The 13569-nt window shown below is 35.8% G+C and overlaps 1 protein-coding gene across 1 annotated transcript; it reads left to right on the top strand.

Moving 5' to 3' along the window:
• Positions 1-625: 625 nt before the first annotated feature.
• Positions 626-5149, top strand: LOC145782510 (lens epithelium-derived growth factor-like). The gene has a single exon (XM_082594311.1). It carries the CDS (start codon positions 1129-1131, stop codon positions 2653-2655), a length of 1527 nt encoding a protein of 508 aa, XP_082450437.1. The 5' UTR covers positions 626-1128; the 3' UTR covers positions 2656-5149.
• The last annotated feature ends 8420 nt before the right edge of the window (positions 5150-13569 follow it).

The raw sequence follows: 13569 nt of genomic DNA, 5'->3' as shown, positions 1-13569 counted from the left end.
TGTTTTTTCTAAATAACTGCTTTTCTACTCAAGATAGACGCAATCACTGTTCAGAAAGCAGATAGGAAATCATGCTTTCTGCATCTTTTGACACAAAAACCGTATCTCTAGCTCAAGCAGTTTTTGAGATATGCAGATTTGGTATTTAGGAGGAGGGCGCAAAACTTTAGGGAGGGAGGGCCACCTCTAAATCAATTTCAAATTCAAAAATTTTTTGCAGGAGTTATTTTTTCTGACAACCTCACCTTTTAAAAGGGTGTCCCACACAAAATTCAATTTTTTTTCATTTTTTGCCAAATAAGAGCCACCCTAGTGCCTATGCTCGAGTATATATGGTATAACCAACAACCAACTGTAAAAAACCAGAAGTAAAAATTTCTGAATGTAAACATACTGAAAAAATAACACAAATATTTCACAAGTGTAAATAATAAATATATATACGACCTGTTTTAGCCTGATGCTGCAGTGTTGCTGTGGTGGTAGCGGTTTGTCACTAGCTTAAGTTGTAACACAATGCAATGTGCAATGACGAATGGTGTTGGAGTCAGATTGTCGTTAGTTTGTAAGGTTCTTTTCTTTGGCTTGAAGCTGCTGTCCTGATTGCATTGTGTTAAATTTGTGTTTTGTCCGGCGTGTTTGGCTTGTTGAATCAGTTGATTAATAGATTAGGCATCGTAATTCTTCCCTCTCAGCACAGTTGGTTATCAACAGTTATGTCTACACAATGAAGAAACATTTTTAAATGTTATTAATTCCGGGAACCCATGACTCCATGAGAACCAGGAAGATTAACCCAGACTCAATTACCAACAGAAAATTTAGTCACGGGCCTCTAAACTTCTTTATTTTTTTGTTACCAAGCATGGCTTACCAGAGCTTCTTTTCAGCAGCCAAATTCTCACTTCCAGCAGCTAAAGTAAAAAATCTGTCATTATACTTTGTGTGTTGTGTATTTAGTACTGTAAACAACAAATTATCTTGATTTGTTTTTAATATAGGCATGCAATACTATGGAAATATTATATATATGTTTTTGTTTCACTTTGCCTTTGCTTGTTCGATAACAATTTAAATGCGTTTTTGCAGTATAGGTTTTGTTGCTTGAAGTCTAACTAAACTTAAAAAATGCCAAAAAAATCATCCAAGACAGTAATGCAATACAATCCTGGAGACTTGATATTTGCAAAAATGAAGGGTTACCCTCATTGGCCGGCAAGAATTGATGATCTACCAGAAGGTGCTGTTAAACCTCCTTCGAAAAAATATCCTATCTTCTTTTTTGGGACCCATGAAACAGGATTTTTATCAGCAAGTGAAATTTACCCCTATGAAGAATTTAAAGAGAAATATGGCCATCCTCGCGCTCGACCATTTTATAACCATGGTCTTTGGGAAGTTGAAAATGATCCCACTGTTTTGTTTCGTGGGAATGGTTCCAAACTTGCAGACCAACAAGCAGAAGCTGCTGCATCTGAAGGAGTTAAGGAAGAGAAGGATTCTGATGAAGAGCCTCAAAATAAGCTTAAATATGATACAAATGAAGAAGCTGCTGATTCTGATGAATCTAATATTGAAGAAGAATCTGATGAAAGTTCATCTTCTGAATCTGCATCAAGCGAAGATGATTTTGCTCATCAAAAAGTGACAAAAAGGGGTAGGTCACAGAAAACAAAAGCCGCTGTTGATGTGTCTAGCTCATCAGAAAGTGACAGTTCATCTGCAGCAGAAGAACCACCGACCAAGAAAAGAAAAGCGAAAGTAACACCATCACGTCCAGCAAAGAAATCTCAAGCTCCTCCTCGCAAACCGAGAGTGAAAAAAACAAAATCTCCAGTCAAAATATCCCAGGAAAGTGAAATTAGTAGCTCTTCTGAAAGTGAAGAAGATATTGTATCATCCTGGAAGAAAAAAGATGCAGAGAGAAAGAAAAAGCAAGAAATAGATCAAGCTCGTCGACTTGAAGAAGAAAACAGAAAAATGAGAGAAATTGAAAAGGAGGTGGAACGAAAACAAAAGGAAGAGGAAGTTTATGAAAAGAAACCAAAAGAAAAGAAAAAGTTACAAACAAAAAAAAGGAAGCAAGACTCCAATAGAATAAAATCACCTAGAAAAGACGACAAAGAAAAGAAAAAAGGGAAAAACGACCACATAAAAAAGAAAAGCAAATTTGAGAAGTCTGAAAAGAAAAGTCATGCAAAAGAAATAAAACAGCCACAAGCTTTGCTGAATCTTTCAGGTGATAGTGCTAGTGATGAGGATATAAGTCGAACAAAACCTGAGAAACATATCCCTAAAGCTGGCGATGTGCGAACTGGGTCCCAGCAAGAACTCGACTTCTATGAAAAGCAACTGAAAACTGCCTTGACGATTGAGAATCCTGATATCCAAAAAGCACTGCAAGCTTTAGATAATATTGACAAAGTTCCTGTGTCTGCAGCCTTGCTTAAAAAATGCCAGTCATTAGTTTCAACTGTCAAGAAAATTAGACGATACAAGGCAAGCCAGAAGATCATGGATAAGTCTGACAAAGTATATCATCGCTTCAAGCTGATTTTTACAGGTTTGGAAAATGGTGCATCAGTCACTGCCGTCGCTCCAAAGCCAAGTTTTAAAGACTCTATTGTTCCCAGTCCTGAAGCCTTGTCATCATAACATCGTTTAAAGGTTTATTATTATTCTTGGCTTGTTTACAGCTTTACAGCCCAACTATGTCCTATAGTTAGACTTTCTCTGTGTATACTCTACTGGAGTCAGTTCGGACTGATACGCAGATACCGTAGTAGGAAGCAAGGATGTACTATCTCCAACTTCAATCTGATTCTACAACTCAACTTACCAAGCACTTCAATGGCAACACTCTTGTGGCGAACTGTTATTGTGCAGTAGTTGGGATTATACAAACTCCAGAAATCTGGACTTGCAATTCTTTTTAAACATTGGTTAATGGTTATGCCAGGTGCATCTGTGTATTTTGTATACTAGCAGTTAGTCCCAAAACTACTTGTCAACTGCTAGGACAACTGTCATCAGTCCTGCTCTTTGTCACATTTATAAATGATTGCTTTCGCATTCACAGAACGAACACTTCAACAGCTTTATCCTATTTATGCCAACTTTGTATTGGACATTAGGCTGCTCATCGATTCAGTTCTGTGACCGTTAAGGAATTTTGCTAAATTAAGGTTTCCAGCTTTTTTGTGATTTGGAAAAACAGTCAAAAAAGTTTTATTATTTTTAAACTCTTTTAGGCTAGATGCTCATTTGTTAACTTAAAGCAAAATTTCTACTGCTTTAAGTATTTGAACAGTTTTTGCAATTTGCGTGGTATCATTCAGATTGTAGAATTTACTTATCACATGAAAAAATTCGAAAAAATTTTGCTTATTGTACATTGCGTCATTTCATAAAAAGTAATAGGTTCTTGATTTACAGTGAAGAAATTTTGATTATTTGGTAAAAGAAATTATCATCATGTTGCGAATTTATGCTGTGAAAGATACTGCTCTGTGTGACAAACTTAGAAGTGATGTTATGAATTTTAATTATTTCAAAACTCATTTCAGTTTTGGAAGTTTAAACATCCAGATTGGTAGATGTTAGCACTTTCATTTTGATCACTCCAACGTCAAATACCACACCAACTCTGCAGCTATTGATAGTTGCCATGGTTTTTCAACAGTTGTTGCACACTGTGTGTGTATGTACCGCCGCCACAGACACTCTTTCACAAGTAGGCTACACAAGTAATTGTTATAGCAAGGAATGTGACTCGGAATAACTTTGTGTGGAGCGGAGCCGCTAGAATATTTTAAATTTAGGAAATGGTTGTGAGTTCATGAAAAACAATAAATTGAATAACTTTTGAGCACACATCTTCAAATAGATAAAATAACTAGTCGGTAGGAATTTGTCCAAAAAATGGATTAAATTTAGAAATCTGACAAAGTAAACTTTCAAAACACTTGTTGCACAGTTTCAATGACTATTTTTTGTTTGTTATTGTAAAATCAACAGTCTACAAAAACAAAATACTTTTGACCCATGGTTTTATATTTTTTGATACTACAGTTAAATGGAGATTAAACAACGACCACCCGCTTTTTTGTCAAAAATTTTGCTCATTTAATTTTCAAGTTAATTATAACCCAATTAAAGTTTGCGGTTTTCAGCACAGAATTCACCTGAATGAATTTTTATTAGAGATTTGGCCTGAAATTTTTCATTTCGAACCAGTATCTGCATAATAAATGGTCGGTAATATATCATAACCTGTGATATATCATAACGCATGTGTTAAAATCATGTTAAGAATCGACCTCCGGCACGGGTAAGTTCTTATCTTTTTATCTTTAGATGTGGAATCAATGTAAAAAGGCCTGGTTTGCTGTTTGGGTTAGTGCTGCTAGTGGAATCTTTGTTTATCAAAGACAGGCTGGAGGCTGCAGTGAAAATCAAGTCTCACCAAATTGTCTAACTCAACAAATCACATTTCTGTATGTTGCAACTCTTAAAATAGCGAATAGAAGGTTGGTCATAGCTCGAAGCTGCAGTTTTTTGTATGACTCACTCCAGGAGCTGTCGCCAGAATGAGATAATCGCAAATGCGGCGAAGTATATTATTAAACATTGGTCGCCACAAGGTTCCCCTTTCTGATGTCGCTCCACCTCTCGTTTGGTTGTCCACGTGGTTTACGCCCTTCTACTTCCATGACTGAACCGTATACAAGTTCAAATATCTGTTCAAAATGTTTCATTAAATAATTTGTTCTTAATGAGAACAACCAGAAGTGAAGGAAAATGTTGGGGTATCTCCAACTGTTAATAACAGCAAAGAGTTATTTTAAATACAGTACTGCAGCTTTTAATGCACATTCTGAATATTTAAGCTTAATTGGAAGTCATTTTTCTCTACCTACCTATTCTCAACAAACGTAACTGATTTAACTTAATCTTAAGGCGACCATGAACTCTGTTGCAGTCAAAAATACTTCATCTTATTGCAAAGCGAATTGTTCGCTGAAAAACCCACTTTATCTATTGGTTCCATTGTTTTCGGCTGTAATTCCCTTCGTGTTTTTTGCGCCCCACTATTGTGTACTCACGGAAAAGAATTTTATTGTAAATAAATTGTGTTTATTTTAATGTTCATCGCCTTTCTGAACTTGAGTGTCTTCAGAAAACATTGCAGCTTCTTTCTGATGAGGCACCATAAAAATAGCAAAGACAGAGAAGCAGTCCTATTGTTTTGACTCCTGTTGCAAAAGAACTAAATTCGTTCACTTTCATTTAAGAAACTTAGTTCAGTAATATTAGGGCTGTATGAAACAAAGCTATTTCGTTGGAAGCGAAATTTTAAATCTTTCTGAAATGCTGAAGTGGTGTAGTCTGTAAATTTTTTCTTCCACTAGGTGCCGCTGAATGAAGAGCTGTACTTGAAATGCGTTGCTCAAGTGCACACCCCGTGAGTTAAACCAGCGCTGCTTGATGTTTAATATAACATGAAGTCAAAACCGCAACGAACGTAATACCCTTTTGCTTTTTTTTATCATTAAAAAAAATGTATCAACTGTCCCATAGGTTGCTTACATAAGATAAAGATACAGCAATGTGATGTCTAACGTATTATGGTAAAAACAGTGTTGTTAAACTTTTCACTGTTTCCGAAACAGTAGCATACCGGTGTTTTAACGGTAGGGATGGCGCATAGAGAAAGATTCTCCTTTGACTCTTGAATCATCGATTCAGTCTCTTTTACCCCCTAGAAACAGGTTTTTCTAGAACCTTCATTGGTGCCAGCACCTCTATTAATAAATAATTTAGGCTACGCGTCTAAAATTTCGTAAACAACTGCCTTCATCCGAATCAATCTATGAAGTCGTGTTTAATATTTTATAATCTACTTAAAAAAAAGTAGCATTATTTTTTTGTGATCGTCTGCTTGAATGGCCTGGTCTACAATTAATGATCGTTGCAATGGATCTAGGCTCGATCATGACCTTTAGAGTTACGGCTAGCTATGTCACATTTTGTAAGCAATTTCTAAAAGGCCTAAAATCAAAGAAGATGAAGGGGTGTACCAGCAAGCATCTATAAGATTGGCCCATGATACAAGAGAAGGATCTACAGAGGATACAAACTGATAAGAATAAATCAACAAGTGAATGAAAAAATAACAGTACCGTAACCTCTCAAGTAGGCTACATGTAGCTCCACACTAAAATTTACATAACTTTTGACTCTTTTTTATTTCTTTAAAAGTATTAACTTAGTCTAAGTATTCATAAACAGGTCGCAATGCAATTTATATTTATGGTGTGCTTCTTATCGAAATGAAATTTGACACAGGTTCAAGGTTACATTTTAACTGTCACTTTGAAAATGGCTTGATTGTTAAGGCATTGAGAAAATTATCTGCTAATTTTTAACGAACGATGTTAATTTTTGTCTTTCTTGACTAACATTTCCTATTTTAGAGTAACCTAATGTTTTACAAAATGTTTCCAATCACATTACAAAATTTGGTTATCTATGGTTAATTTCAATACTTGCGTGGAAGGGCGTAATCAGAGGTGGCCAATGACCCCCCAAAATATATTTATATATGCAGCGACTAACAGACTTTTAAGCTAATCTATTGGCCAATAGATATTGATACACTGTCAATGTCGATTACATTTCTTGTGTGTCTGAAATGATAAAATTATCGTTTCTGTAGGATAGCAATTGACGAGTAGACCGTATGGTGTTTTTTTTTCTCTTCCTGTCTGCATGGGAACTTTTGCAGTGTAGCCTATATATTCATTGCAACTTGCATATTTCGAACATGCACTGTTTTTGACAAATAATAATTTATTGATTGAATGTCAGGACTTGCAATAACGCAAATAAACAAAACAATTGTTTTAGTTTTATGTACCGGTAACTTAAGTAAATTGTTTGCCTTCTGTTGCAGCATTATTTGACAGAGTTTTACTGTCAATTTGGGCTGAAAGTACTCTCAGAATGTGCAACTTTAAGTCATTTTCTTCAATTTTTTCTGGGAGACGTCCCCTAGACCGCCCACGCTGCAGATCTCACAGACATGTGCAATAATACTCATTTCCCCCCCCCCCCCCATAAATTATGTGCTATGGCGATGTTCTTGCTTGCGTGCATATTTCTCCATCACTAATAATTCACCATGAAATCAGTAGTTATTTGACATAGCCTACTCGTCTCTATGGCTGTTAGAGTGAAGGTTAGGGGCCTAAAATGGACAATAGTCAGGGCCTTTTGTCTGCTACAGTTTCTATCATGTCATTGACAGCTCGTTTTAATTTTAACATGACCAACTTTAGCCTTCTTTTGAAACGCCTTTAAAATAATTTTTTCACTTTGACAGAAAAGTGATTGGTCTTTTTTCATATCGAAATCGTATGATGCTGGTTTCGTTATGAAGTTTTGTCTGAAATATTATAGGTAATTCCTTTGTGAAGTTTCGTCCTAGTTGCTGCTCTCCAAAATAATTTTAAGCCCCTAAAATTCTCCCGGCTCAAAAAATATATTCTGAACCATCTTTTTTAACGCGACTGGCTGACAATATCCAACAGCTTAACCACTTCATGAGCGTCTAATTTTTTAAAAGATCTATTCGATCCACTTTTTAAATACATATTTCAAAAAATACAGGGTATGTATAGTTGTTATACACTCTGCATTTTTTGTCTATCGGATTAGTTCTACAAACTCTAAAAAAAATAGCACAGGTTTAGCCTACTGGTTTTGTCGATTTGAAATAGGTCAGTCATTCCAAATGATGGCCGATTATTGTCGTTACTGTCTACTTTATAAAACTAATTTCATCAACATGGTCAGTATTTTTAAATCTGTAGGCAATGAAGTTCAATCAATCAATCAATCGATACTTTTATTCATTAAAACCAGAACTAGCATGCCTTAGGGCCTAAGGTAATAGACACGTCAAAGTTATTCACGTTCACAAAGTGCTATTTTTAACAATATAGTAGCCTACGGTATCTTTTGGATATCCTTTTGTAATATCTCAAGCAACATTTTTTTACTCTGCACATAGCCTATATTCGGCATCACTTTTAGTCTAATTGACGTCAAGAAGTTACGCGTGGTCATTTGTTTGTTGCGTTTGTCTTTTAAAGAACGTGTTCAAAAATACTGAGTTTGTCATCTATGGCTCCAATGCAAAGGATGACTAACGCCACTACTGCAAGAGTTGATGATTGTGTCCAGTGGCGTACGCAGAGCAGAGGGGGAGGGGGCAATGGACTTTGCTTCCCGTTTGAAAAAAAAGTTTCAGTGCTTTTGAGAAGTAGACTAGGCTATGGCATTTAATATGTTTTGTATAGTGCATTCAAAGTAAATGACAATGTTATTACAGACCAAGCAAATATTAAATGCGTGGCTCAAATACCCCCTCCCCTCTGCGTACGGCGCTGATTTACTGATTGCGTCCCTATAGACATAAATGTGTTGATTTTAATACCACAATATTTTGCAAATCAATATTTATCCAGTTCATAAAAAAACTTTTAAAAATAAAATTTTCATTTCAGCAGAAATTTTATCGTTGGCAACAGAAACAAAACAGCCTAGCAAAAATAAATACAAATAGCTATAGTTCATTTGTGGACTCTAAACCAAATAAAACCTTGCCTACAAAATTAAAAAGTTACAAAAAGAATTTTGCAAAGATTCCCAGCTGAATGCACTGTAATGTTTACACACGGTCAGACAGTTGTTTATCGTATCCGCTAAAATTAGTTTCAATTACTGTTCTGTTGTCATTGAAAAGGGTTATTCTCGTGTTGACAAGCGGATGTGTGACTCGTATAAACTGGTTTTGACCCGTCATTAAAAACGAAATAAACTGAAAGGTCCAAGTTGTTTACCAGCGCCTTTTGAACCGTTTTCCTTGTGCAGAAAATCGTCAGGTCACTTTTGCATTGAGTGGGCTCTATTTAAATTGATTCAAAGTGTGAGAAATTCGAGATCGATCAAGTCTAATGGGAGATGTCATTTTGTTGTTGGAACCTTGGATCACAGACTATTTATAGATTACAAGTGCTACTTTTTATCAATGACATCCATATGTTTTTGAATACTGGAGACAAACTTTTCATTTAAACCTTAACCAAAGTCTTGTAAAAGTAGCCTAAAGCGCATATAAGGAAAGGAAACCGTTTGGCAATGATAAACTGCGTAGGGCCTACTGTAGCCTACATGTATTTAGGTGGAGCCGAACTATCTCTGTTTTGTCATTTTATGACCTTCAACTTGGAAGGTAAGATATAGGCGTAAGCCTAAGTGCCATTTCATTGATCTTTTTCCACACTGGCTGTCGAAAACAATTTTAGTTAGAAAGTCGATGTGATATTGTATGTTCTATCAATAGGCTGCATTTTAGCTTGCAATGTTGAAATGTTTTCGCCGGTAAACTCAACCACAAATAGATCATGTATATCCACTAGCCAGATAGCACAACGACAAAGAAGCTCAATAGCGTTATAAATTTTAAATTGTTATATAAGAACCCAGAGATAACCTTATAGTCTGTTTGACAATTTCTTGATAAAACTGAAAAGCAATGGTTTAATGTTTTCAACAAGAAGATATTGTTTTATAAATAAGCTACCGGAAGGCAAGGCCGTTGAGAGGATAATTTGGAGTCGAAACCAACGAGATCCTCCAGTTCCAAATCACTACACTTCTTAGAAAAAGTCACTCTGTCCAAAGAATACGCTGTGGTTAGTGCTGGTAACTTCAAGTTACCAAGTTACTTCAATTTACTTGGAAAAATTACGAATTCCTAATATTATTCTGGGCCCTGATTCAAAAGTACCTCCAGGACCCCCCGTCAAAGGTATTGCCGGTAGGCTACGTTTAAAAATACGGGCAAGTGTATTTACCGCTGACAAAAAATTACAAAATCACTTTTGGTTTTAAGCAAACTATAAGTTATAAAATATTAAGCAGCTTTTTGCTGCTTTCTTTTGTGTGTAATAAGTTCCTTCGTAGTTTTTACACCTTTTGCATAGGCTACATGACAAATGCTAGGTCGTTGCTTAATATTGAGAAGTATCGAAATGGAATTGCACACCACACTACCGGTTAATTGGATTCCAGCTATCAGCTGGCAGTAAAAACAATAGCGTAAGACGAGTAAGCTATTTCTTTGCGCGCTTGTAATGTAGAGTCAATTCTAGCAGCTCACTTATTATTCTATAACTCACCAAACTGATGATTTTTGAACAAAGTAAAGCGAATAGTGTGCCAAAGGAAAAGAATAGTCGTATTTGTACCGTGCAGGCGTGCACGTGTTTTTGTCAAAGTAAAGTGGGCTTATGAATGTTTGTAAGCCTACGTATTTTTCAAAGAGTTATCGATTCATTCAAAGAGGGCTATTCCTCATTCAGTCAGATTCAGTCGGTGCTTCTTGCTACAAACTTGCAAAACAGCTACGTCTTGAATAGTGATGTAATGAGAAGTAATATGATGAGATTATTAAGTAATTGGACCTGAACCTGATCGCTTTTATATTTTTGGTTCAACTCGGTGGCCTACCAAAATTACGAAGCAACAAATCAATGAACAAATCAAGCCACAAGCGCAGCCAAACCAGGCCTTGCAAAATAAAATAAGATTTTTACATTTTTGTTGACTTCCTTGGTATTTAGGTATTAGGTCAATATCAGTTTAAAAATATTTTTAATTTTGTTAAATTAAGATTAATATAGCCTACATTAAATTATTGATTTCAAGAAATTTACTGCAGAACTTCTTTTGATTCTACTTCAGTGCTTCCCAACAAGCTAGATCATAAACCGGAAATAGTCCAGCGTAAAAACATGCAACATACGGCCCACGAGCTCAGAGCAAGTTCTAAGATTTTAGCGTTGCCCTTCTGTAAAAACTATAAGGTAATTGCAGTAGAAAAATTTTCAGCTAGATTGTTATTATTGCTCAGTGGATCATCCTCGTAAAACAAAGTTTGCAATAATTGTTCAACTATTTGTCACTTTTGAAGTTTTGATTCATCATTTGAAATCTTAGACTCTCATATTACAAAAAGTAGCATCAGCAAGTTAACAAAGTTTAGGCTGAATAAAAAAAATAATAATATAAATTTTTGGTAGGTTAAAAAATAAAAGCTTTTAGCAAACTTTTTTTTATGAACAAAATTGTATTAAAAGACAATTCTTAATGCAAACTTTCTTTAAATCTATTTAATAATGAATTGAGTAAGATATTCCTAATCCGGCAGTGCCATTTGATCAATGTTGCTTGACTTCATTATTCGTTTATTTGTTGTTTAACTGACTTTTCAGTTTATTATTTACTGCATTTCTGACATTGTAAAACAGTTTTGCTAAATAAGATAGGAAACATAATATGAATAAAAGCTAGGTAACTGTTGAAGGAGTTTTGGCCATGAGGTAGGGTCAGTTTCTATTGTAATTTTGCAGTGACGCAACCCTGTAGTGACTGTAGTCGCCTACTCTTTTCCACAATGTTGTTGAAGTGATAGGCTAGAGCTAGACCTACAAAGCCCGAAAGTGGAAACTTTGTTCAAAGTAGGCTACCCCAGACATCAAAACCCGCCATTTTTACATTGATTCAAAGTGAACATCTGCTGATGTTGAATCAATGTAAGAATGATGGATTTTGCTGCCAGCAAATCACTTTACTTTCACATTGATCGAACGTCTACAAACGTTGCATCAATGTAAAATAAGACTGATTTGCTTACAAGATAAAGTATGACTACAAGGCTAATCCCTAAAGCAAAAACGAGTTTTGAAGAGTGTTAATTTTGCATTGGTTTGACGTTTTTAAAAACGTTTCTTAAAAAGCTTTATGGTTGATAAGTTCTATTCATGACCCTTTTTGAATTGACATTGACATGACCCTTTTTGAATTGAATCAACTTAATCCGTCTGTGACTATTGGTATAGAACAGAGACTCTTTGTACATCTCGAAAACGACAGAGTTCTTTGAGTTTACTTAGGCTACATTAAAACCAGTTCAAACCAGGAATTTATTTCAGCAGGAAATTGATCAAAACTTTTTATTTTGTCGCGGATATGTTGGTTCTGAGTGCTTTTGCATGAGGCTGGTAGCTTACCATAAATAAATGTTTCTCTTTTTTCCGAAATGTTTGCGTCAAAAGTCGAGTGAGATCAACTTAGTTACATTTTTGACTGAAAAATAAATATAAGACTAGTGACTTATAGAATTTCGATAATCATGTGATTAAAAACTGAAAACTGGTTTGCACGTTCGACAAGCATGCAAAAACTATTAAAATTACGTACGTTAAGGTAAAGAAAACTTTCACCACAAAGAGTTTGATTGATTGATTGAATCTTTATCCTCAGACTGGGAAAGCTTCTTGCAGAGCTTAATCCTGGCAGTTTCGCATACTTGTTGAGGCTTTGAATAAATGACGCAGGCCCGGTCACTGAGATTGGCTGAGTGAAGTTTCCGGTTGTTGAAGTCTTGTTGCCGGGGAACTATTTCATCCATTAGATGCCGCTGAATGGAGAGCAGTGTTCCCGACAATTTTCACCAAATCAAACGTCATATAAAAACCGTTCAAGTCTACTGAATATTACGTCATGGAAATTCCTAAAGCATGTGCCAAAATTGCACCATCGTTCATAGACTTGTGTCAAACCTGTTTGGACTTGTTTGGGCCTGTTTCAGTTTGAAACCTGTTTAAACAGGAAATATTACATCAGCTTTAAACACCTGTTTGAATGACTTCATAATTGTCTTTCATTATTGCGTCACAGTACTGCATACGTGAATTTGAGATATTGCTATCTATTCTGGTCATTCGTAAAATGATTGTTTGAAAGTTGGCCGCACATTTAACTGTTGGCTTAGTGCTTGCTAGCTGGACAAAGGTTCCGTCTTTTATCCAAGTAATCTGTTCTGTAGTGACAGTTTTCAGTGGTGTACGCGTTGCACCCCCTCGTTTTCGGTAGCCGTGGGCTAATTTTTACAGAAATACACTTTTTGAAAAGAAGTTCAAGTGTGTGTTTCTTCGGTCATTATATGCAGACGAAAGGATCCGGGAACTTTAAGTTACAATTTTCCCACGAAGAAATTATGGTTTACCGCTGTGACCAAGCAGTTCTTAACGTGCGTTGCTCAAGCGCACACCCCGAGAGTCGAACCAGCGCCGCTTGATCTTGAAGCTTCGTTCCAGAAGTGACGCGCTAACCAACTGAGCTATCGAGGAGCTAATGAGCTATTACTGAGGGACCTAATGAGCTATTACTGCTAAATACTGCCGAAATCTTTTTTGTGTTAACAATCATTGGTAAATCAATTCGCAATTCACAACGAAACAAATCTTCTTTTATTTAAAACAAACCAAGGCTTAAATTTTTGCGTCGAAACGAAGTACATTTCAGAAACAGACCCAATTAGAAGATTTTTGTCGGTGAGCGTGAAGCAGACAAATGAAACGACATAGGCCTAAGCAACAGGCGCCTAAACGACTTTCATATTTGGGTATTTCTTTGTAGGCTACTTAGGCTCACCTG

Source organism: Aplidium turbinatum, chromosome 13 (genome assembly GCF_918807975.1).
Source record: "Aplidium turbinatum chromosome 13, kaAplTurb1.1, whole genome shotgun sequence".
Lineage (NCBI taxonomy): Eukaryota > Metazoa > Chordata > Ascidiacea > Aplousobranchia > Polyclinidae > Aplidium > Aplidium turbinatum.
Note: the sequence above shows the minus strand (reverse complement) of the source record. Positions and strands in the feature narration are given on the sequence as shown.